Genomic DNA, 23,664 nt, shown 5'->3' with positions numbered 1-23,664 from the left:
GAGGTTGAGGAAGCAAAGGTGGGGAGAGCCATTCAAGGACTACATGGTGGAGATGCAGACCCTCATGCGGCTACTAAAATGCACGCCCGAAGAGCAGTTGGAGCTTATTAGAGACAACAGCATGCCCGATTTTAGGGTGTTCATCCGGCCACATAGGTGCAGAGACCTGGATCACATGATGACGCTGGCCGACGAATTTGAGGCTCTGGAGAGGGACCGGCTGGAGTTCCAACGGGAGTGTCCGGCGAGTAAAGCAAAAGCAAACAATCCGTTCGCTCGTCCGGCAGTAACGGAGATATGTCGCCGCTGCCAGGGCGAAACGGCAGCCAGCTCTGATCCGACAGGGGAGAAAAGGCCGGTGCCAACGCGGGGGACGACCAAGCGAACACGAACATAGAGGCTGGGTTCGTGAAAAACCCAGCCCAGTCGTGTCGACGATGCGGAAGTGACCGCCATTGGGCACAAGCATGCAATGGCCGACCTATAACATTCTGCTGGAGGTGCGGCAAGGTAGGAGCCCCGACATGGCAGTGCTGCCAGAAAAGGGAAACGCCCCGCAAGACGAAGCCCCCAAAACTCGTAGGAGAACTCACGGTGGAGGATGTCCAGCTGTCGGCGGTGGTGAGGATCGCGGGCAGCAACTGGTCATACCGGGGCGACAAGCAGTTTTATCAGCGACCTGTCCTGTGCGGGACACAGGGTTGTGATCCCTGCGAGAGGCCACCGCCAGGGGCGGTTGGAGGAGAAGTTGTCAGTGGCGGTGGTAGCGAACACGGGAGGGTCTGTCGAGCCCGCATCCGACGGAACGCGAGCGGAGGAGGGGTCGGTCGAAAACTTCCTGGCAAAGGAGTTGGAAGAGTTCCGAGAACTGAAGGGAGTGTCGAACATAGCTACACACACGATCACTATGAGTGATGCCCAGCCGGTCAAACAGCGTTACTATCCCAAAAATCCCAAGATGCAAGCCGAAATCAAGCAACAGGTTGACGAACTGCTGGAAAGAGGGTGTATTGAGCCATCGAAGAGTCCGTACAGTTCACCCATCGTGATGGTCAAAAAGAAGACGAGAAAGTGGAGATTATGCGTGGACTTCAGACAGATAAACGCGAAGTGCATCAAGGATGCGTACCCCATGCCAAGAATAGACTATATTTTGGACCAGCTCAGGGAGGCACGGTTCATCAGTAGCTTAGACTTAAAGGACGGATATTGGCAGATACCACTGGAGGAAGGCAGTAGAAAGTTCACCGCGTTCACGGTGCCCGGCAAAGGGCTGTTCCAGTGGAAGGTGATGCCATTCGGACTCCACTCAGAACCAGAGGGAACCAGTGGAACTGGGATGAGAAATGGCCAGAGATAATGTTGGCCGTAAATTCAGGGATGTCCGAATCCACCGGGTACTCGCCGGCGTTTGTGGTCCAAGGAGAGAGCCGAGGCTACCAAAGGCTCTATACGATGACGAAGCGCTTGGCACAGGACAGGCACGCCCACTCCGGACGAGAACGCGGCCAAGTTGAGAGAAGTATTTCAACTGGTGAGGCGGAATCTCGAAAGAGCGGCGGCAGGGACCAGGCGAGGTATTATAACCTGAGGAGGAGAGCGTGGAAACCCACGATTGGAGACAGGTATGGGTCAAGCAACACCATCTATCCAACGCGGCCGAAGGGTTTGCGGTAAAACTGGCCCCGAAATATGACGGTCCCTACACCATAATGGATTTCGTGTCCCCGGTCATTTGTAAATTAAAGAAGGACAGCGAGAAACGGACGCGGACCGCCCATATAGTGGACCTGAAGCCACAACCCGGGGAAGGAAGCCCTAAAAACAGGCCCTGGAACCGAAGCGTAGACGACGCACAAGGAGGGGCAACGGGCGAGGCATACGGAGAAGGATGGACGAGCACGAAAGACAGAGACTAGCGGCAGGGGCAGAAAGGAGAGTCCCAGCTGGATGCCACGCAGGACAAGGTCGTACAGGATACTCTTACAACTAAGGTTCGGTAAAACTAAGAACCACGCGTGTCACGCAGGACAGGAATCGCCCACAAGGGAGGAGCGGGCGGCCCAACTTGATGCCACGCAGGACAAGGCCGTACAGGATACTCTTACAACTAAGGTTCAGTAAAACTAAGCAGCAGACGGCGGGCCGGCGGACCAATAAAGCTGGACCTACAAGAAAAAAAAGGAGGATTAGCTCGTCAGCCATATAGGAACTGATCAAAGGCAAAGAAGGTAGAAGATACCCGGGTTACCACTATCCCAGGGGGGGCGGGTTGCGTGGTGCGTCGACGGACGAGGGGGCACCCGAGAAGGGGGTTCCGAGATGAGCAGAGGTTCGGGTCCGGGTCCAGGGCATCGAAGCCAGCTGCTAACGTCGGGGATGGCGGGACAAAAGCGGATGCCGCCCGTGCGCGGTCTACCGGCTGGGGAATCGGATGATCCCTGGGTCTTAGGCGCTGCACGGGGGTGACATCCGCATCTACGCCGATCCAGAGACGGGCGGAGCTGGCCACGGGGGGCGGGCCGATGTTTGGCAGCACGGGCGAAAGGTCGGAGGACCTATTGATCACGAGCTGGGAGATCGGTCAGCACCCTGGTATATATATAACGGAGCAGAGGAAATGGATTCGCCGCGGGTATCAGGCTATGGGTGATACGCAAAGTCGGCGGCAGGCGTACCAGGTCGAACGCGAGGAGCAAAGGGCGAGTAGGAGTAGGTCCCCGGAGCTACAGTTATTGGCCTCACCGCTAGTGTCAACCGCGGGATCCATGGGACCGACGGTATCCCCGGTGGTATCGCCGGGGTACACCGAGGCGGAAAGTGACCTGGAATTGGTGAGCTGGGAGCCGGCGCCACGGAGAAAACGCGCACGCGAGGCGAAGCGCGAGGAGCCCCGGACCAGCAAGCACGAAGAGCCCCGGACCAGCAAGCACGAAGAGCCCCGCACCGGCAAGCGCGAGAAGCCCCACCCCAGCAAGCGCGAGGAGCGGCCTGATGGCGGAAGGAGGGGGCGCACGGAGACGCGGAAGGAGGAGCCCAGTGAGCGGGCATCGAAGCGGGCGTCCACGCATTCGACGCGTACGGCCAAGGAAGAGGAGTCGTCGGCACGCACAAGGGGGACATCGACGGCGCGGCGAGGGGATCAGCGGCCGACAGACCCACAGGTCGAGGAGCCGCAGCCAACGCCGACCGAAACCGCGGTCAAAGAGCCGCAGACAACGCCGACAGAAACCGCGGTCAAAGAGCCGCAGGCAACGCAGGCCGACATCGCGGAAAACAACGCGGCCGCTGAGGCACGACGCCTCGCGGAATGGCACGCGGCGACGGAGGAGCGGAGGCAACGGCGTGTATGGGAGGACGCCCTGACGCTGGCAAAGAGGCTGAAGGCCACGCAGGAGGCTGAAAAGGCGGCGCAAAGAAGCGGAGGCGGAGCGCCACAAACGGGACGTCGCGCACCAATGGCGGTGTATTAGCCGGATCAAGCCGGCTGACAACGCGCGCGGCCAAGGGGATCGGCATCAGCAGCAGCATCAGCAGCAGCAGCATCAGCAGCAGCAGCATCAGCAGCAGCAGCAGCAGCAGCATCAGCATCAGCAGCAGCGTAAGCAGCACCAGCACTGGCTCGGGCCACAGGGAGCCGCCATCGGGCCGTTTCGTCTCGCAGGAGGTGCGCTCCGCGGGTACGAGACGGCATGATGTGGCACGTGCAAACGCTGAACATATCGTGGGCCTCTGGGCCCTCGCCCCAGCAGCCCGGGCAAGAGGCGAGGGAGGCTCGACTGTGGGAGGAGGCACCACGCGCCAGTGACGAGAGGGACCCGAGGCGGCGGGCACGGCCACAGGAGTCGACAGGCCCAGCGGTGGCACCCACAGCCGAAAAGGTGCCCGAGGAGGCGCCCGGGGGGACGGCAGAGGTCGAGACGGAGGGAACGACGAAACACGCCAACATCACTGACGGCGGAGGGCCCAGCGGCGGCACCCAAAGTCGAGGTGGCGACCGACGGCGAAGCGGATGACGGGCGCGAGAGCAACGGCGGAAGCGAAGAAGGACGAACACTCACCTGAGCCATGGGAGAGAGGTCCTTGGCGATGGCCGGAACCCGGCCAGGGCGAGCGTCCGAAGCTGGGCCGACAGGCGTCGTGCCCAGGGGAGCGGGCGGAGGCGCGCCGGCCCGAGCTCCAGCGCCAGGCATCGTGGCCCCAGACGAGGTCGGCGGACAACTCACGGTGGCGGTCCGTCAAACGCGAGGAGTGGCCGGCCGTCGTCCCGCGCTCTCTCGCGCGGATAAAGCCAACCGCAAGGAGGGTGAAGCGTCTGGTCAATGACGGTGGCGTCCGGTACCGGCTATTGGTGTCCATCGATCGGCAGGAGGTATTCCGGGCTAGGTATTGAGGAGAAAAGAAGAGTAGAGAAGAAGAATGAAAGAAAAAGTAACTGAAAACAAGAACAAATAAAAGAAAAACGAGGGGGAACGTCGCTAATATTAAACGACACGACAAAGAGTGCGTGCGAGAGAGACAGAAAATCAGTCTGAGCGTGACGTCACGCGCTGCGTAGCCACTGCATATTGATTTGTTTCCTTTGGCTATAAAAATGATCTGATCTGATCCAGATTCAGCAATCTGATAGATATGGTCGTTATATATGATTCTGCGTTTTAGTTTTCTCAAATCTGCAATATTGTGGATGCAACAGATTTTCGTCCTTTGTGGGGGCGGAAGGGGGTGGGGGCGAAATTTTGAGATAAAGGTTTTATAGTGAGATCTAACAGAAGTGCGGATACCAAATTTGGTTACTCTAGCTTTAATAGTCTCTGAGATTTGTGAATATCCCCAGATTTGCATCCTTTGCGGGGGCGGAAGGGGGTGTGGCGAAATTTTGAAACAAACTCGTCTCGGTCCGATATATTAGAAGTGTGGATACCAAATTTGGTTTGCTCTAGCTTTTATAGTCTCTGAGATCTAGGCGCTAATGTTTTTACCTCTAAGCAAAGCCGCCTATGCTACGTGTGTGTTAGAGAGAGACAGGGCGAGAAAAAATGAAATTGTTTTCTTGATGCTGGCTATAATAATAATACGATCCAATTCAGATTCTGCAGTCTAAAAGATATGGTCATTCTCTACGATTCTGCGTTTTTGGTTTTCTCGTATCTTGTGAGGAAAGGTATTCCCACACGTAGGGGGCAGTATAGGGTTAAGCGCTAACGGCCGTTATCCGGGGATATCCGGAGGGCGGCGAATTCCCGAGGAGAGCTCTCCCGGGGACCCAAGATGAGAGGGGAGGACCCCTGGAGAGAGAGCAGCGGGATGACGGGATCGGGCCGGCAGTGGCCCAGCGCATGACAAAATATGGTCATGAGATCACGCCACCAGCCAGGTCCCGTTGGAAAGCGACAAGGGAATGAAGGAACGCCGATGGAAAAATACGGGCACCGCATGGCGGAAAGTGCCGTTAGCGCCAGGCGGCATCGGCGGCGCCGACGCAGAAGCGAGCCTATAAGAGGAGGGCCGCGACCAGGAACAGGGAGAGTCAGCAAACGGAGCTAGCAAGAGTGAAGTGAATAGTGAGCCACAAGAGTGAGACCAAGCGAAGGGAAAAGAACTTTAGAAAGCGAACGCGTTGTGTGAGGATTGAGAGGCGGACTCGAGCGTGCAGCCAAGAGCCAAAGACCCCAATCCCTTGAACCAACGGTGCCACGCTTGAAGCGCATCCCACCAGGAGTGAGGCACCCTCGGGCCGAAAGCCAAGTGAGTCGAGTGAGATGGAACGCGTCAGGCGCCTGACTGAGAGGCGGATTTGGGCCACGTGCCAAGACTAGCCCCAGTCAGTAGAGCCGGCGGTGCCACGCTTGGCGACGCCGTGGGGGGCCCAGGGAGCGACACGCTCATCGAACCACAGAGGAGAACCAAGAGGAGAACCAGCACCGGAGTCGGAATAGCGTAGGATAGACTTAAGATACCAATAAAGCATATTAGCATACCAGTACAAGACCCAACCCGTGCCTTCTTACTTGTCGTCGCAGCGAGCCTACCGACCGCTGAGCCAGCCCAGCTGCATCAGCTGCATAGAGAAGCATGGAGAGAAACCGGAGTATGCGGACGCGCTCGAGGCCTGGGAGATGAAGGCGGGAGGAGCCGCGACCGCGGCCCAGATGGAGGACGGGGCGGATCCATACGAGCGCCTGACGCTGCCGGCGAGTGCGGAGCAAGTAACTCTGTGGAGACGGCCGTCCGAGACCCAAGAGGAGCTCATCGCGAGCCTGGCGGTCCCGGTGTGAAAAGCCGGTGGCCTAGCCGACCGCGGGTAGAGAGTGGGGAGAGGCCAACCAGGCCAGCACAGCCGGAGCAAGGGGAGCGCGAGAAACCCACAGGGATTGGAAGAAGGGAGAGCAGGGGAGGATCGTAGACGGGGACTCGATGAACAAACCACGAGACCGCCCAGTTCGAGTTTTGCCCACGTCGCCAAGCAGGTCAGGGAGTGGTCGTTTCGGTTCGACGGAACGGCGAAACCACTCGAGTTCCTGGAACAGATCGAGTGGTCAGCCGACATGTACGGGTTGGAGTTGAATTTAATTCCGCGAGCCATGCCTGAGCTGCTAAAGGGTCGGGCGCTCATGTGGTTTGTAGCCAACAACAGGCAGTGGCAGACATGGAACGCATTTGCGCGTAGCTTCCAAGCATACTTCCTGCCGAGAGGGTATTTTGAAAAATTACTCCAGGAGGTGAGGTTGAGGAAGCAAAGGTGGGGAGAGCCATTCAAGGACTACATGGTGGAGATGCAGACCCTCATGCGGCTACTAAAATGCACGCCCGAAGAGCAGTTGGAGCTTATTAGAGACAACAGCATGCCCGATTTTAGGGTGTTCATCCGGCCACATAGGTGCAGAGACCTGGATCACATGATGACGCTGGCCGACGAATTTGAGGCTCTGGAAAGGGACCGGCTGGAGTTCCAACGGGAGTGTCCGGCGAGTAAAGCAAAAGCAAACAATCCGTTCGCTCGTCCGGCAGTAACGGAGATATGTCGCCGCTGCCAGGGCGAAACGGCAGCCAGCTCTGATCCGACAGGGGAGAAAAGGCCGGTCCCAACGCGGCGGGACGACCAAGCGAACACGAACATAGAGGCTGGGGTCGTGAAAAACCCAGCCCAGTCGTGTCGACGATGCGGAAGTGACCGCCATTGGGCACAAGCATGCAATGGCCGACCTATAACATTCTGCTGGAGGTGCGGCAAGGTAGGAGCCCCGACATGGCAGTGCTGCCAGAAAGCGGGAAACGCCCCGCGACCCAAGCCGCGGAGGGCCGTGCCAGGGTCGCAAGACGAAGCCCCCCAAAACTCGTAGGAGAACTCACGGTGGAGGATGTCCAGCTGTCGGCGGTGGTGAGGACCGCCAGGGGCGGTTGGAGGAGAAGTTGTCAGTGGCGGTGGTAGCGAACACGGGAGGGTCTGTCGAGCCCGCATCCGACGGAACGCGAGCGGAGGAGGGGTCGGTCGAAAACTTCCTGGCAAAGGAGTTGGAAGAGTTCCGAGAACTGAAGGGAGTGTCGAACATAGCTACACACACGATCACTATGAGTGATGCCCAGCCGGTCAAACAGCGTTACTATCCCAAAAATCCCAAGATGCAAGCCGAAATCAAGCAACAGGTTGACGAACTGCTGGAAAGAGGGTGTATTGAGCCATCGAAGAGTCCGTACAGTTCACCCATCGTGATGGTCAAAAAGAAGACGAGAAAGTGGAGATTATGCGTGGACTTCAGACAGATAAACGCGAAGTGCATCAAGGATGCGTACCCCATGCCAAGAATAGACTATATTTTGGACCAGCTCAGGGAGGCACGGTTCATCAGTAGCTTAGACTTAAAGGACGGATATTGGCAGATACCACTGGAGGAAGGCAGTAGAAAGTTCACCGCGTTCACGGTGCCCGGCAAAGGGCTGTTCCAGTGGAAGGTGATGCCATTCGGACTCCACTCAGAACCAGAGGGAACCAGTGGAACTGGGATGAGAAATGGCCAGAGATAATGTTGGCCGTAAATTCAGGGATGTCCGAATCCACCGGGTACTCGCCGGCGTTTGTGGTCCAGGGAGAGTCCAAGGGAGAGAGCCGAGGCTACCAAAGGCTCTATACGATGACGAAGCGCTTGGCACAGGACAGGGCACGCCCACTCCGGACGAGAACGCGGCCAAGTTGAGAGAAGTATTTCAACTGGTGAGGCGGAATCTCGAAAGAGCGGCGCAGGACCAGGCGAGGTATTATAACCTGAGGAGGAGAGCGTGGAAACCCACGATTGGAGACAAGGTATGGGTCAAGCAACACCATCTATCCAACGCGGCCGAAGGGTTTGCGGTAAAACTGGCCCCGAAATATGACGGTCCCTACACCATAATGGATTTCGTGTCCCCGGTCATTTGTAAATTAAAGAAGGACAGCGAGAAACGGACGCGGACCGCCCATATAGGGGACCTGAAGCCACAACCCGGGGAAGGAACCGCTGAAACAGGCCCTGGAACCGAAGCGTAGACGACGCACAAGGAGGGGCAACGGGCGAGGCATACGGAGAAGGATGGACGAGCACGAAAGACAGAGACTAGCGGCAGGGGCAGAAAGGAGAGTCCCAGCTGGATGCCACGCAGGACAAGGTCGTACAGGATACTCTTACAACTAAGGTTCGGTAAAACTAAGAACCACGCGTGCCACGCAGGACAGGAATCGCCCACAAGGGAGGAGCGGGCGGCCCAACTTGATGCCACGCAGGACAAGGCCGTACAGGATACTCTTACAACTAAGGTTCAGTAAAACTAAGCAGCAGACGGCGGCCGGCGGACCAATAAAGCTGGACCTACAAGAAAAAAAAGGAGGATTAGCTCGTCAGCCAATAGGAACTGATCAAAGGCAAAGAAGGTAGAAGATACCCGGGTTACCACTATCCCAGGGGGGGCGGGTTGCGTGGTGCGTCGACGGACGAGGGGGCACCCGAGAAGGGGGTTCCGGGATGAGCAGAGGTTCGGGTCCGGGTCCAGGGCATCGAAGCCAGCTGCTAACGTCGGGGATGGCGGGACAAAAGCGGATGCCGCCCGTGCGCGGTCTACCGGCTGGGGAATCGGATGATCCCTGGGTCTTAGGCGCTGCACGGGGGTGACATCCGCATCTAAGCCGATCCAGAGACGGGCGGAGCTGGCCACGGGGGGCGGGCAGATGTTTGGCAGCACGGGCGAAAGGTCGGAGGACCTATTGATCACGAGCTGGGAGATCGGTCAGCACCCTGGTATATATATAACGGAGCAGAGGAAATGGATTCGCCGCGGGTATCAGGCTATGAGTGATACGCAAAGTCGGCGGCAGGCGTACCAGGTCGAACGCGAGGAGCAAAGGGCGAGTAGGCGTAGGTCCCCGGAGCTACAGTTATTGGCCTCACCGCTAGTGTCAACCGCGGGATCCATGGGACCGACGGTATCCCCGGTGGTATCGCCGGGGTACACCGAGGCGGAAAGTGACCTGGAATTGGTGAGCTGGGAGCCGGCGCCACGGAGAAAACGCGCACGCGAGGCGAAGCGCGAGGAGCCCCGGACCAGCAAGCACGAAGAGCCCCGGACCAGCAAGCGCGAGGAGCCCCACACCGGCAAGCGCGAGGAGCCCCGGACCAGCAAGCACGAAGAGCCCCGCACCGGCAAGCGCGAGAAGCCCCACCCCAGCAAGCGCGAGGAGCGGCCTGATGGAGGAAGGAGGGGGCGCACGGAGACGCGGAAGGAGGAGCCCAGTGAGCGGGCATCGAAGCGGGCGTCCACGCATTCGACGCGTACGGCCAAGGAAGAGGAGTCGTCGGCACGCACAAGGGGGACATCGACGGCGCGGCGAGGGGATCAGCGGCCGACAGACCCACAGGTCGAGGAGCCGCAGCCAACGCCGACCGAAACCGCGGTCAAAGAGCCGCAGACAACGCCGACAGAAACCGCGGTCAAAGAGCCGCAGGCAACGCAGGCCGACATCGCGGAAAACAACGCGGCCGCTGAGGCACGACGCCTCGCGGAATGGCACGCGGCGACGGAGGAGCGGAGGCAACGGCGTGTATGGGAGGACGCCCTGACGCTGGCAAAGAGGCTGAAGGCCACGCAGGAGGCTGAAAAGGCGGCGCAAGAAGCGGAGGCGGAGCGCCACAAACGGGACGTCGCGCACCAATGGCGGTGTATTAGCCGGATCAAGCCGGCTGACAACGCGCGCGGCCAAGGGGATCGGCATCAGCAGCAGCATCAGCAGCAGCAGCATCAGCAGCAGCAGCATCAGCAGCAGCAGCATCAGCAGCAGCAGCAGCATCAGCATCAGCAGCAGCAGCAGCAGCAGCACTGGCACGGGCCACAGGGAGCCGCCATCGGGCCGTTCGTCTCGCAGGAGGTGCGCTCCGCGGTACGAGACGGCATGATGTGGCACGTGCAAACGCTGCACATATCGTGGGCCTCTGGGCCCTCGCCCCAGCAGCCCGGGCAAGAGGCGAGGGAGGCTCGACTGTGGGAGGAGGCACCACGCGCCAGTGACGAGAGGGACCCGAGGCGGCGGGCACGGCCACAGGAGTCGACAGGCCCAGCGGTGGCACCCACAGCCGAAAAGGTGCCCGAGGAGGCGCCCGGGGGGACGGCAGAGGTCGAGACGGAGGGAACGACGAACACGCCAACATCACTGACGGCGGAGGGCCCAGCGGCGGCACCCAAAGTCGAGGTGGCGACCGACGGCGAAGCGGATGACGGCGCGAGAGCAACGGCGGAAGCGAAGAAGGACGAACACTCACCTGAGCCATGGGAGAGAGGTCCTTGGCGATGGCCGGAACCCGGCCAGGGCGAGCGTCCGAAGCTGGGCCGACAGGCGTCGTGCCCAGGGGAGCGGGCGGAGGCGCGCCGGCCCGAGCTCCAGCGCCAGGCATCGTGGCCCCAGACGAGGTCGGCGGACAACTCACGGTGGCGGTCCGTCAAACGCGAGGAGTGGCCGGCCGTCGTCCCGCGCTCTCTCGCGCGGATAAAGCCAACCGCAAGGAGGGTGAAGCGTCTGGTCAATGACGGTGGCGTCCGGTACCGGCTATTGGTGTCCATCGATCGGCAGGAGGTATTCCGGGCTAGGTATTGAGGAGAAAAGAAGAGTAGAGAAGAAGAATGAAAGAAAAAGTAACTGAAAACAAGAACAAATAAAAGAAAAACGAGGGGGAACGTCGCTAATATTAAACGACACGACAAAGAGTGCGTGCGAGAGAGACAGAAAATCAGTCTGAGCGTGACGTCACGCGCTGCGTAGCCACTGCATATTGATTTGTTTCCTTTGGCTATAAAAATGATCTGATCTGATCCAGATTCAGCAATCTGATAGATATGGTCGTTATATATGATTCTGCGTTTTTAGTTTTCTCAAATCTGCAATATTGTGGATGCAACAGATTTTCGTCCTTTGTGGGGGCGGAAGGGGGTGGGGCGAAATTTTGAGATAAAGGTTTTATAGTGAGATCTAACAGAAGTGCGGATACCAAATTTGGTTACTCTAGCTTTAATAGTCTCTGAGATTTGTGAATATCCCCAGATTTGCATCCTTTGCGGGGGCGGAAGGGGGTGTGGCGAAATTTTGAAACAAACTCGTCTCGGTCCGATATATTAGAAGTGTGGATACCAAATTTGGTTGCTCTAGCTTTTATAGTCTCTGAGATCTAGGCGCTAATGTTTTACTCTAAGCAAAGCCGCCTATGCTACGTGTGTGTTAGAGAGAGACAGGGCGAGAAAAAATGAAATTGTTTTCTTGATGCTGGCTATAATAATGATACGATCCAATTCAGATTCTGCAGTCTGAAAGATATGGGTATTCTCTACGATTCTGCGTTTTTGGTTTTCTCGTATCTTTAAAATTGTGGATGCCACAGATTTTCGCCCTTTGTGGGGGCGGAAGTGGGCGGGGCAAAGTTTTGAAATATTTTTGTAGCAGTGACATATCACAGAAGTCTGGATCCAAAACATCGTTGCTCTGGCTCTTATAGTCTTTGAGCATTAGGCGCTGAAGGGGACGGACAGACGGACAGACGGACGGACGGACAGACGGACAGACGGACGGACGGACAGACGGACAGATGGACAGACAGACATGACTCAATCGACTCGGCTATTGATGCTGATATACTTTATGGGGTCGGAAACGAATCCTTCTGGACGTTACACACATCCACTTTTACCACAAATCTAATATACCCCAATACTCATTTTGAGTATCGGGTATAAAAACAGGGTCATACCTTGCATCAGAGGAACAGCGGGGCATCGCTAGAAATGATCGGTAAAGCTTGAATGAAGGCGGCGGAAGGCGTGAAAGCGGGAGGAAAACTTACCCGAAGCATCCAGAGGGCCAGAAAACCAGGAAACCAGGAAAACCAGACGCGCACAAGAAAAACAAAGAAAACACCCGGCATCGCGAGAAAATAGTACGTTTCCAGTCCATTGAGGAATTCGCGATCCGGAAGTAGAATACGCACGCTGCGACATATCGAGTAGATCACAAAAACGACCTTACGCTTTATCGAGTGGAGCGTAAGGGCAACGCTGTGTCATATCGAGTAGGTCAGAATAGCGACCATACCCTATATCGGGCGGGGCAAAAGAAGCAAAAGAAGCACCCGGGTCGAGAACAAAGCAAACCTGGGACGCGGAAAACCGGGGTTTTCCGCCAATAAAAGAAAGGGGGAAGTGTGAGGAAAGGTATTCCCACAAGTAGGGGGCAGTATAGGGTTAAGCGCTAACGGCCGTTATCCGGGGATATCCGGAGGCGGCGAATTCCCGAGGAGAGCTCTCCCGGGGAACCAAGATGAGAGGGGAGGACCCCTGGAGAGAGAGCAGCGGGATGACGGGATCGGGCCGGCAGTGGCCCAGCGCATGACCAAATATGGTCATGAGATCACGCCACCAGCCAGGTCCCGTTGGAAAGCGACAAGGGAATGAAGGAACGCCGATGGAAAAATACGGGCACCGCATGGCGGAAAGTGCCGTTAGCGCCAGGCGGCATCGGCGGCGCCGACGCAGAAGCGAGCCTATAAGAGGAGGGCCGCGACCAGGAACGGGGAGAGTCAGCAAACGGAGCTAGCAAGAGTGAAGTGAATAGTGAGCCACAAGAGTGAGACCAAGCGAAGGGAAAAGAACTTTAGAAAGCGAACGCGTTGTGTGAGGATTGAGAGGCGGACTAGAGCGTGCAGCCAAGAGCGAAAGAACCCAATCCCTTGAACCAACGGTGCCACGCTTGAAGCGCATCCCACCAGGAGTGAGGCACCCTCGGGCCGAAAAGCCAAGTGAGTCGAGTGAGATCGAACGCGTCAGGCGCCTGACTGAGAGGCGGATTTGGGCCACGTGCCAAGAATCGCTAGCCCCAGTCAGTAGAGCCGGCGGTGCCACGCTTGGCGACGCCGTGGGGAGCCCAGGGAGCGACACGCTCATCGAACCACAGAGGAGAACCAGGAGGAGAACCAGCACCGGAGTCGGAATAGCGTAGGATAGACTTAAGATACCAATAAAGCATATTAGCATACCAGTACAAGACCCAACCCGTGCCTTCTTACTTGTTTGTAGCGGCGTCTGCCGGAGGAGAGCCATTCTGACTTAGTATCGGGTATAGCTGTAGAGTTGCGGTGTCCGCAGCAACTCACAACGTTCCCCCTCGTTTTATTTTGGAAATATACAAAACAAAACTTTATAATATATCGTCGAATTATTTATGTCGGGTCAAGCAGCTTAAATATTTTAAATTATTGCCAGTGGTGCGGCCCAAAGGAAATGCATTTTGGTTTTGTCGTTTCCAATGCCCCCACTGCAAAGATCATTTGCTACCGCATATGCGCATGCAGCGGAATTCTTTCGTCTCCTTATGTCGCAATCTCTCGGACTCGGCTTAACAGCGTCCCCGAGCAGCTCTAACGCTCTCGGGCTATCATACGCTCTCGCTCGCGTCTAAGCTTGCTGCATAGGGCCCGGCAGATTGGCCCTTCAGCCCTTGCATGGGCAGTTTTGAGCTAATCGTCGCAGCTATTAGATTAACATCCTCGCATCAATCGTTCGCCCAATCATTGCCATATGTACATACGCGATAAGTAGGTTTACATATGCAAATAAATTGTGAATTATAACAGCCTCTCGACTTTCATTAACTTCAAATTGCAACAGTTATTAAAAACGCCTAATAGCTTAACATTTGGTGACCCCGACGTGATTGTGCAATAAATAATCTATCAGTGCAATCACCAACTAATATAGCATTCAAAGATCTAAACTAATTGCCATCTCAACCAGTGTCATCAACCACATAAGTTATCCATAAGTTATCTATTGCTCGTGTTACTCTTTGCGACGATGGCAGCCATGTGACTAAAACTTTAGGACTTGCGTGGGATCCGGTTTCTGATCTACTATTATTTTCGCTCTCGGCCCTTCAATCTTCTTTGAATTCCTGCTAGCGCTCTGTTTTGTCATCCATAGCGCGATTCTACGATCCTCTCGGACTAGCTGGTCCCGTAATTACTAAATCCAAAATCTTTCTCCAGCGTTTGTGCCAAGAGAAGTTGTCCTAGGATGAAAGCCTTCCAGTCGCACTGAACACCGAGTGGCAGGAAATATGCACCAGGTTTGGTCAGATTCGTCGACTTGAATTTCCTCGGCTTGTAGTCCTTCCAGACTCTACGCTGGAAATTCACGGATTTTGCGATGCCAGCAACGAGGCTTATGGTGCATGCATTTTTGTCATGTCCTAGGGTCAGCATTCCAGCAGTCACTTACTGTGTGCCAAATCTCGTGTGGCTCCTTTGAAGACACTTACAGTACCAAAGTTGGAGCTTTGTGGAGCGGAGTTGCTGGCTAGGCTCATATCTGAGATAGCTGGAATGAATGTATTCAAGGGAAGGTGTTACTGTTGGTGTGATTCTGCCGTTGCGCTCTCTTGGATTCGGGACGAGCCGTCAAGATTTAATATTTTTGTTGCAAATAGAGTGTCAACGATTCAGGAAATGACCGAAAAAATGGAATGGCGCTATGTTCCCACAGCTTTAAACCCAGCCGACATTCTGTCTCGAGGGGCTCATCCGACTGAGCTGAATGAGTCACCTCTTTGGGCTCATGGTCCTCCATTTCTTTGCGGCTCCTCAGATGACTGGCCACCCACTGTGCTACCTGATAAGCCAGCCCTTGAACTTCGTCGGAAGGCTCTTCTGCTCAAATCGCCCTACATGGACATTATTGCTAATTCCAAGTATGCGAATTCATTTGCTTCTTTGCAACGCGTTTTCGGATACATTCACAAGTTTTGCAACCGAATTCGGCGCCCCGGTCTCACTGTCGCAGACATTGAACATGGAACCCAGGTATTGCTACGACTAGTCCAGCGTACTCATCTATGGGAGGACATGAAGTCTCTGCGGGCAAGGGGAGCAGTCTCCTCATCGAGCTCAATCGCATCGTTATCGCCATTCATGGATCAGTTTGGACTTCTCAGGGTAGATGTTCGACTGAAAAGCTCTTCGTTGGAATTTGATGGCCGTCATCCAATCATCTTGCCCAGCAGCCATCCACTGACTCTTGCAATAATCTCCCATTTTCATGAGCGGAATCTGCACGCTGGTCCTCGAGCTTTGCTTGGACTAATTCGTTCCCAATATTGGCCTATTGGGGGGAGGAAGACGGTAAACAAGGCAGTAAACAAGTGCGTAAGATGCTTTCGACTGAAGCCCAGGGTATTGGAGCATATTATGGCGGATCTTCCAAAGGAGCGGCTCGATGGTTCTCATGCCTTTGAGATCACAGGCGTGGACTTCTGTGGGCCGTTTTTCTACAAACCGGAGGCACGCAACAAGGCTCCAATCAAGTGCTACATCTGCATCTTCATTTGTTCCGCTACCAAGGCTGTTCATCTGGAGCTTATAAAGGACTTATCCACAGTTGCTTTTCTACATGGACTAAGGCACTTCATATGTACTAGACGAAAGCCGCGGCAAATTTGGTCAGACAACGCAACCAATTTTGTCGGCGCTAAGAATGAGCTGATGGAATTAAAGCGCCTGGTCCTCAGCGATGACCATCAGAAGGCGCTGCTGGATTTTTGCTTGGTCGAGGCTATAGACTGGCATTTCATTCCTCCGCGCTCCCCTCATTTTGGTGGTCTATGGGAGGCTGCAGTGAAGACGGCCAAGTACCACTTCTACCGTGCGATAGGCAACTCGGTTCTTGGATTTGACGAGCTGCGGACGCGGTTGTGCCACATCACGGCAGTGATTAATTCAAGACCTTTAGTTTCAATTTCAGAGAGCCCTGCCGATCTAGACGTTCTAACTCCAGCGCATTTCTTGAATGGTGGCCCTCCTGCTTCGTTCGCTGAGCCTGACGTCACGCAGCTAAACTTCGATCGCCTGGACGGCTGGCAGCGCGTTTCGTACCTGCAGCAGCTCTTTTGGTCCCGGTGGAAGGAGGAGTACATATCGTCACTGCAGCAGCGCTCAAAGTGGCGCACTGTGAAGCCTAGTTTAGCTGTCGCCGATTTGGTTCTTGTCAAGGATGAGAATCTTCCTCCCATGAAGTGACCACTGGCGAGAGTGGTCGAGCTTTTGCCTGGACGAGATGGCGTTTCCCGAGTTGCTGTGCTGAAGACGTCATCTGGAATCACAAAGCGCGCCGTCAACAAGCTGTGCCTACTGCCAAATGCTGTTGCTGTTGAAAGTCAGGCTTCCAACGGGGGGAGTATGTCAGATCAAGCAGCTTAAATATTTTAAATTATTGCCAGTGGTGCGGTCCAAAGGAAATGCATTTTGGTGTTGTCGTTTGCACTGCAAAGATCATTTGCTACCGCATATGCGCATGCAGTGGAATTATTTCGTCTCCTTATGTCGCTATCTCTCGGACTCGGCTTAACAGCGTCCCCGAGCAGCTCTAACGCACTCGGGCTGTCTCGGACCCACAACGCTTCCTATGCTAATGCTAATTCGATTGGTGGCGTTTCGCCATCTGCCATCTGTTCTATCTAGAACCACCAGCCGATTATAAAAACAATTGTGTTGAGTAAGGTAGTCTTGAGTAGTCTGAGGTACTCAGACTAGCACAGCGTAATACTTGATACAGCCGAACATCATTGATAATTACTCTTATCAGTCTAGTGTGTGGGTAGTCGGAAGCTCACATCTTTTTTATGTGGTTTTGTAATCTACAAAATGTCTACATAAGAGTGAAAAAAAACCCATATTGATATTTACATCTATAACTATTCTGGAGTAGTCTCTGTGGCTTCTTATTTAGGCACGTCGGACTCAACCAGATTACTTCCGGCATTCAACTGGCCCTGCTGGACATCAACTGAGGATTGCTTTTGTTCGCTTGGAGCTTGGGGCTTCAAAACACTTTTCTCCCGGGATCGTAGAAGATTATCGAGTCCGCCAAAAGGAGCCTCAATGACAACGTAAAGCAGATACGAAATGAAAATAGTGATCCCAAAGTCAGACCAAAATTTCTGCATCTGAAAATCATCAATGAGGTTAGTTAAAAATAAGCAACCATCAACTACTAGAAACAAAACCTACTACAATTTGTCCGAGAAATAAGTATTAGTACGAACGCTTCTACTGTTGACTTCCTGTACGAAAAGGTGTCAGATGTACACGGAATAGGAGAGTCTCGAGAGAGGCTGCCACAATGGCGAGGATAGGAAACTGTTGGCCAGACCGCCATGGCCCTGCATGCAGGCAAAGACGATCCAACACAGGGCTAAGGGCCAGCCCACTCTGGTAAGCGTGTAGTACAGAAACTCCTTGAGGGTGGACAGGGGTGGAGCACTCCATTGGGTCGCAGGGTACAGGGCAAACATCGAGGTGAAGATCATGGCCAGACTAAGAACCCATCCAGACCATACCAAAATCCGGCTTATTTGGAACTTCTTCCTACAATTCAGGTGAAGAAAATATCCAAAAAGAATCAGCCAAGGTGCCGAATGAGTATGTGTGGCAGAATACAGTTTCCTTCCGGCATCTCCTTCGGTTCCATTCCTGCAATTAAATGGGGTTGAAGAACTCCAACGACAAACAGAAGCATCGTGGACCTACTTGAAGAGCAATGAGTATTTGTTGACTATCATCGTGGCAAAGAGGCAGGACGATAGTAGGAGAACAAGAACCGCGATGCCAGCTGCTGCCTTTTTGCCCCACTTATACAGTGCAATCAGCAGAAGCGGAGAGATTATATAAAGCTGCATATCCACTGCCCAGTACCATGTGTGATCCAGGCACTGAAAACGATTATCGTACAAATGGTAATAAGAGTAGATCTATGACTTACAATATTGCTTGTAGCATAATTCTGCACGAAGAGCAGCGTCCAGAACCAGCCCTTTTCATAGGCGGCTGTACCATGGAATCCACCTTTAAAATAAGGTCCCCCAGAAACAATGGGCGTCAGCTTTATGTAAACTAGGATTGCTATTGCAAGTATCGGCACGATCCGTATAATACGATGAAGATACATAAGCGGCACATTCAGTTTTCCTTTGGATCTGTAAGAAAATTGGCAATAATTCTCGATGGATACAAAATATCTCAAACACTTACTTATCCATTGAGCGAAGAGCAACCGTAGCCACTAGTAGGCCAGCAATAAAGAAAAAGGAATCAACCGAAAAAAATCCGTGGAGAATAAAGCTGGAAAAGGATTCCGCGACCCACTAGCAAACAAAAAAACAGAGCTGAATGGTTTTTGCACATACAAGCATGAGGCCACTAAAACCGAAATCATATTGAAGGTATTTATATTTGGAGAAACAAAACAACACAGAATAGGGACATGCAGCGGATTCCATCAAGACAACTGATCACGTTCGGATTCGATTTGCTGTCGACAATGCGGAAGATGGCACGGGAACTTGACCGTGCCGAGCACATCTTCACAGTCACAGACATACTACCTGGTAGGCAAAATACGAGTTAAATCATTCTGTAAATCATTCCGTTCTCTCCGGTCCTCACTCTGATCCTGGCACAGAAAGTAGTCGTAGAGCGTGCATAGACCCACGATAGTACCCATCAAGCCAAGAAGTACACTGCAATCCATAGTATGAGTCACAGAAATTGATTATGATAAGGTCTAACTTACACTGTGAAAATGGTCATTCCATCCCAAGGTTTCGATTCACTTGTCTGATAGCTGGCCTCGCTAAATTTTATATTTGTGCTGCTTGAGTTCAACAAATTCTGCATTAACTGCTCCAGAAACGTATCCATATGTGCCGCAGAGCAGGAAGCCGGAAAGCAAGATGCGATCTTGATCGAAATGGATACGGCGGGTACAATTAGAAAACAGTACTTTCCATGTATGCTGTGACTACTGGTGATCTCCTCGCTGATCTTGACTCATCGAAGTTACCCAGATGGTAGACATTGCCGGACAGCACTCCTGAGGGAATGGAGCCCCAAGCATCGATCACTGCTCACAAAATTCGTCAACTTCAGTTCTCATTGACTTGAATATAATTTTCATTATTTACTTACTCTTAAGGGCCCATAATTTTCCAGTAGTGAGCGCCTGCATGAACTGAGCGATGTCCGCGAAACACAACAGATCCTCCTGACTGGGTATTCGGGGGTGGAAAAGATCCAAGTCCGGGAGCAATTCATACGGAAGTTTTCGGCAAACTTCCCAGCGGGCGGAGACTTTTTAAACGCTGGTAATCTTGCAGGACATCTCCGTCTTTCAGTTGTGCGGCACTGACAAGTACCAGTCCGCAGACAAGTAGACTGCTTAAAACGTTCACCATGCTAATACTTTTTCGATTGAAGGCATTGCACCTTTTGACTGTGATTTTATAGGAATGTTTTGAGGGAAATCTGGAGATAACATTATCAGTGTGTCAGCTCTCGAGTCGAGTATATCAGCCAAAATGCTTAATTCAGTCAAACATCACCGATAAGGAGCAATCCGTCTAAATTCTATGTAGTCACAAGATCATTTATCTATAATCTTTTCCCAGGTAATCAAACGATTATTGACTTTTGATGGATTAAATTTGGTTTTAATATGAGTGAGTAAGAAAAAAACGGAGAAAACTAAAGTTTAGCTAAACATGGATGTAGACAATTTTTTCTATAATTCTGATCATTGCTTAATGATAGCCAATGTGCAATTATTACCATTAGTGGTGGCAGATCCTTTCTTTGTTTCAATGTTTTTTCCAATTCTCATGACAAGTAGCAGCAAAATGGCGAGAGTTCGTGAAGAGATTCCGCCTCCCCGCAACAACCAAATTTAAAACGAGGGGGAACGTTGTGAGTTGCTGCGGACACCGCAACTCTACATTTATACCCGATACTTAGTCAGTATGGCTCTCCTCCGGCAGAGGCCGCTAATATTAAACGACACGACAAAGAGTGCGTGCCAGAGAGACAGAAAATCAGTCAGAGCGTGACGTCGGGCGCTGCGTAGCCACTGCAAATTGATTTCTTGCTTTTGGCTACAAAAATGATCCGATCTGATCCAGATTCAGCGATCTGATAGATATGGTCACTATCTATGATTCTGCGTTTTTAGTTTTCTCGAATGTGCAATATTGTGAATATAACAGATTTTCGTCCTTTGTGGGTGCGGAAGTGGGCGGCGCGAAGTTTTGAAATATTTTTGCGGCGTTGTGGGGTGGGGTGGGGAGACCTGAAAAGAAGGGAGAATCTGTTAGGAACACAACATCGAAGTGGGCCCTGAACTATCACTTGGAGCCGTTCAGAACTGGCTCTGGGAATCATTCAGTACAAATATCGAAAGTACAGGGAACATAAAGTAAATAAAAATTCAAATACAAAACAAAGCCCATGAACGAATATTTCCTCACAGGTGCTGGAATAAGATGAATCCAACTATTAATAATCCACGTTCCCCATTCACCCTTTCGCGGGGTATTTTCGGATCCATGGGATCCTTCGACTTTACCGACCAGCATCAGCAGCAGCAGCCGGAGCTGCAGGTCCCCCCCGAAGGTTCCGGCGACAAGAATGGACTCAATGCGATGCCCTTCCTAGGCCAAATCCACACTAGTCTTCTGCTTTCGCGCCCAATGGGTCCAATAGGTCGCGCACACCCCCCCACCTTCCCTCCGATGGGTGATTCAGATGGGTGAGCGGCAGCAGCTCAGACTCCCCTTCCCCCTAGGACATAACTTACCCCCGGCTCCCCTGCAGATTCAATGCTGTGCCACAGATGGCATCGATGGGACCACCGCCCGTGTTGAGCTCCCTCTGGACAGCCGGCGCTTCTCCGGACAGCCGCGGAGACTACTACGACGGCCCGCACAAAGAGTACTCCGACGGCCGCTACGACGGCGACTACGACGGCGACTACGAGGGCGACTACTCGATGCCCACCGAGGAGGACCAAGAGGAGGAGTCGTGCTCCTGTCAGGGCCAGAGCGAGTTCAGCTCGATAGAGCGCACCGAGTCGGACTCGGAGTGGGAGGAGCTCTCCGACGGCCCTTCCCCCAGGGTCTCTCCGCTGGAGTCCCTCGGCGCAGTCGTGCTCTCCACAATGCAGCCGGAGCACAGTCAGCGCATGGTGGCCTTGTACCACCTCCTCTTGGAGACCGCTGTGGTCAAGGTCGTGCTGCTGGTGATGCAGATGCTGTGCTGCGCGGTGTTCTGGCTGGTCGAGAAGACTGTGGTCGTCAACGAAACCGTCGGCTCGATGCGCCTCCGATTGTGGAACAGCAAGTTCAAGCTGCGCACCATCCAGCGCCAGTTGCTGTGGCGCATGGCCAATGCCCGGGGCGACGAGACGCTCGTCTTCTTTGCCGTGCTCATGACCACTCCCTGGCTGTTCTCCCTCAGCCTCCTGGGATTCATCCTGTCTTTGGCGGCGCTCCTGAAGAAGACCGTCGAGGAGCTGGTGTTCCAGATACGCCTGCACCTCGTGATCTAGGGGGAAGCCATCGAGCAGAAAGCAGCAAGCAGTATCCAATCACACACTGACAGAAGACAAACGTCCACACGCCCGACACTCCACTCCTCCCCTCAGAGATGTTTGCACTTCCATTTGGGCATCTATTTTCGTTGATGCCAGAATCGTAATGCACGGAATCGTCTCTCCGTTTTTGGACGCAATGAAAATATATGCCGAAATATTCGAAATTCAAAGTCAAATTCAAACAAGAGTTTCCAGTCGATCAGATATATCGTTTATGCATATTACGATCCGTTCCGTTTGGACGGGAGTCCAATTGCTCATCGTTCATCCCCGTTATTGCATTTATTATTATTTTTATTTCGCTGCATATTTGTTCTGCAATTTATTCAATAATAATCGGAGGAGGAGAGCATGCAGCAGCAGCAAAACATTTCCGCTGCAGCAGCGATTGTGGCAGCCGTGGGGCCTTTGTTGCCACCAATTGCAGGCCCCCGCATACGCACTTCGGAGGCACGGAATCCACCAGAAGCGGCAACAAATGAATCATTAAATATTCACTGTACTCTTATTGATTCAGTGATCAAAACAACACAACAAAAGCGTCATCATCCACGATCCACGACCCATTATACCTGATCCAGAATCCGTAGAAGCATCCATTTTCAGGGCTCTTTTGGGCGCTGGTTGGGGTACGCCTCCGATTTCAATCCCTTGCCACACGGGCAACCCGAGCAAGCCCCGATATGTAAACAGGGTCAAGACTACCTGTGCGAAGGGGGCCAAGGGAGGCGTCGGCATAAGACTCGGCCCGGAAGTGGACATACTCGTGTGCAGCCCTTTCGCCCGGCTATTGATATTCCCATTTGTGATTACAGTCTGTAGCGCCACAGCAGCTCTTATAGTATTTGAGCACTAGGCGCTGAAGAGGACGGACAGACGGACGGACGGATGGACGGACGGACAGACAGACAGGGCTCAATCGACTCGGCTATTGATGCTGATCAAGAATATATATACTTTATGGCGTCGGAAACGATTCCTTCTGGACGTTACACACATCCACTTATACCAAAAATCTAATATACCCCAATACCCCCAATACCCCAATAGCCACTGTAAATTGATTTCTTGCTTTTGGCTACAAAAATGATCCGATCTGATCCAGATTCAGCGATCTGATAGATATGGTCACTATCTATGATTCTGCGTTTTTAGTTTTCTCGAATGTGCAATATTGTGAATATAACAGATTTTCGTCCTTTGTGGGTGCGGAAGGGGGTGGGGAGAAATTCTGAAATATAGGTTTTATAGTGAGATCTAACAGAAGTGCGGATACCAAATTTTGTTACTCTAGCGATAATAGTCTCTGAGATTTGTGGATTTTCGTCCTTTGCGGGGGCGGAAGGGGGTGTGCCGAAATTTGGACACGAAACAGTCAAGGTCCGATATCACAGGAGTATGGATACCAAATTTGGTTGCTCTGGCTCTTATAGGTTCTGAGATCCTTGAACTCATATTTTGCAACTGGCAAAACCGACCATGAAACCTGTGTTTTTGAGAGAGACAGAGCGAGGAAAAATAAAATTGTATTCTTGATTCTGGCTATAATAATTATACGATCTGGTTGAGATTTTACATTCTAGAACATATAAACATCCTCTACGATTCTGCCTTTTTTGGTTTTATCGTATCTTTAAAAACGTGGATGCCACAGATTTTCGTTCTTTGTGGGGCGGAAGTGGGCGGCGC

The 23,664-nt window shown here is 53.2% G+C and overlaps 1 protein-coding gene and 1 pseudogene across 1 annotated transcript; one reads left to right on the top strand and one right to left on the bottom strand.

The window, feature by feature from the left end:
• Nucleotides 1-2,645: 2,645 nt before the first annotated feature.
• LOC113567113 (putative uncharacterized protein DDB_G0290521) lies at nt 2,646-3,473 on the top strand. The gene is made up of 2 exons (XM_026994290.1): nt 2,646-2,834; nt 2,955-3,473. Exons 1-2 carry the CDS (start codon nt 2,646-2,648, stop codon nt 3,471-3,473), a joined length of 708 nt encoding a protein of 235 aa, XP_026850091.1.
• Nucleotides 3,474-17,158: 13,685 nt separating this feature from the next.
• Nucleotides 17,159-19,786, bottom strand: LOC113567112 (annotated as a pseudogene).
• Between the last annotated feature and the right edge of the window lie 3,878 nt (nt 19,787-23,664).

The sequence above is a fragment of the Drosophila persimilis genome, unplaced genomic scaffold (assembly GCF_003286085.1).
Source record: "Drosophila persimilis strain 14011-0111.01,24,50 unplaced genomic scaffold, DperRS2 tig00001809-arrow-arrow-pilon, whole genome shotgun sequence".
NCBI lineage: Eukaryota > Metazoa > Arthropoda > Insecta > Diptera > Drosophilidae > Drosophila > Drosophila persimilis.
The sequence above is the reverse complement of the archived record's forward strand: the minus strand, read 5'-3'. Positions and strand labels throughout refer to the sequence as shown.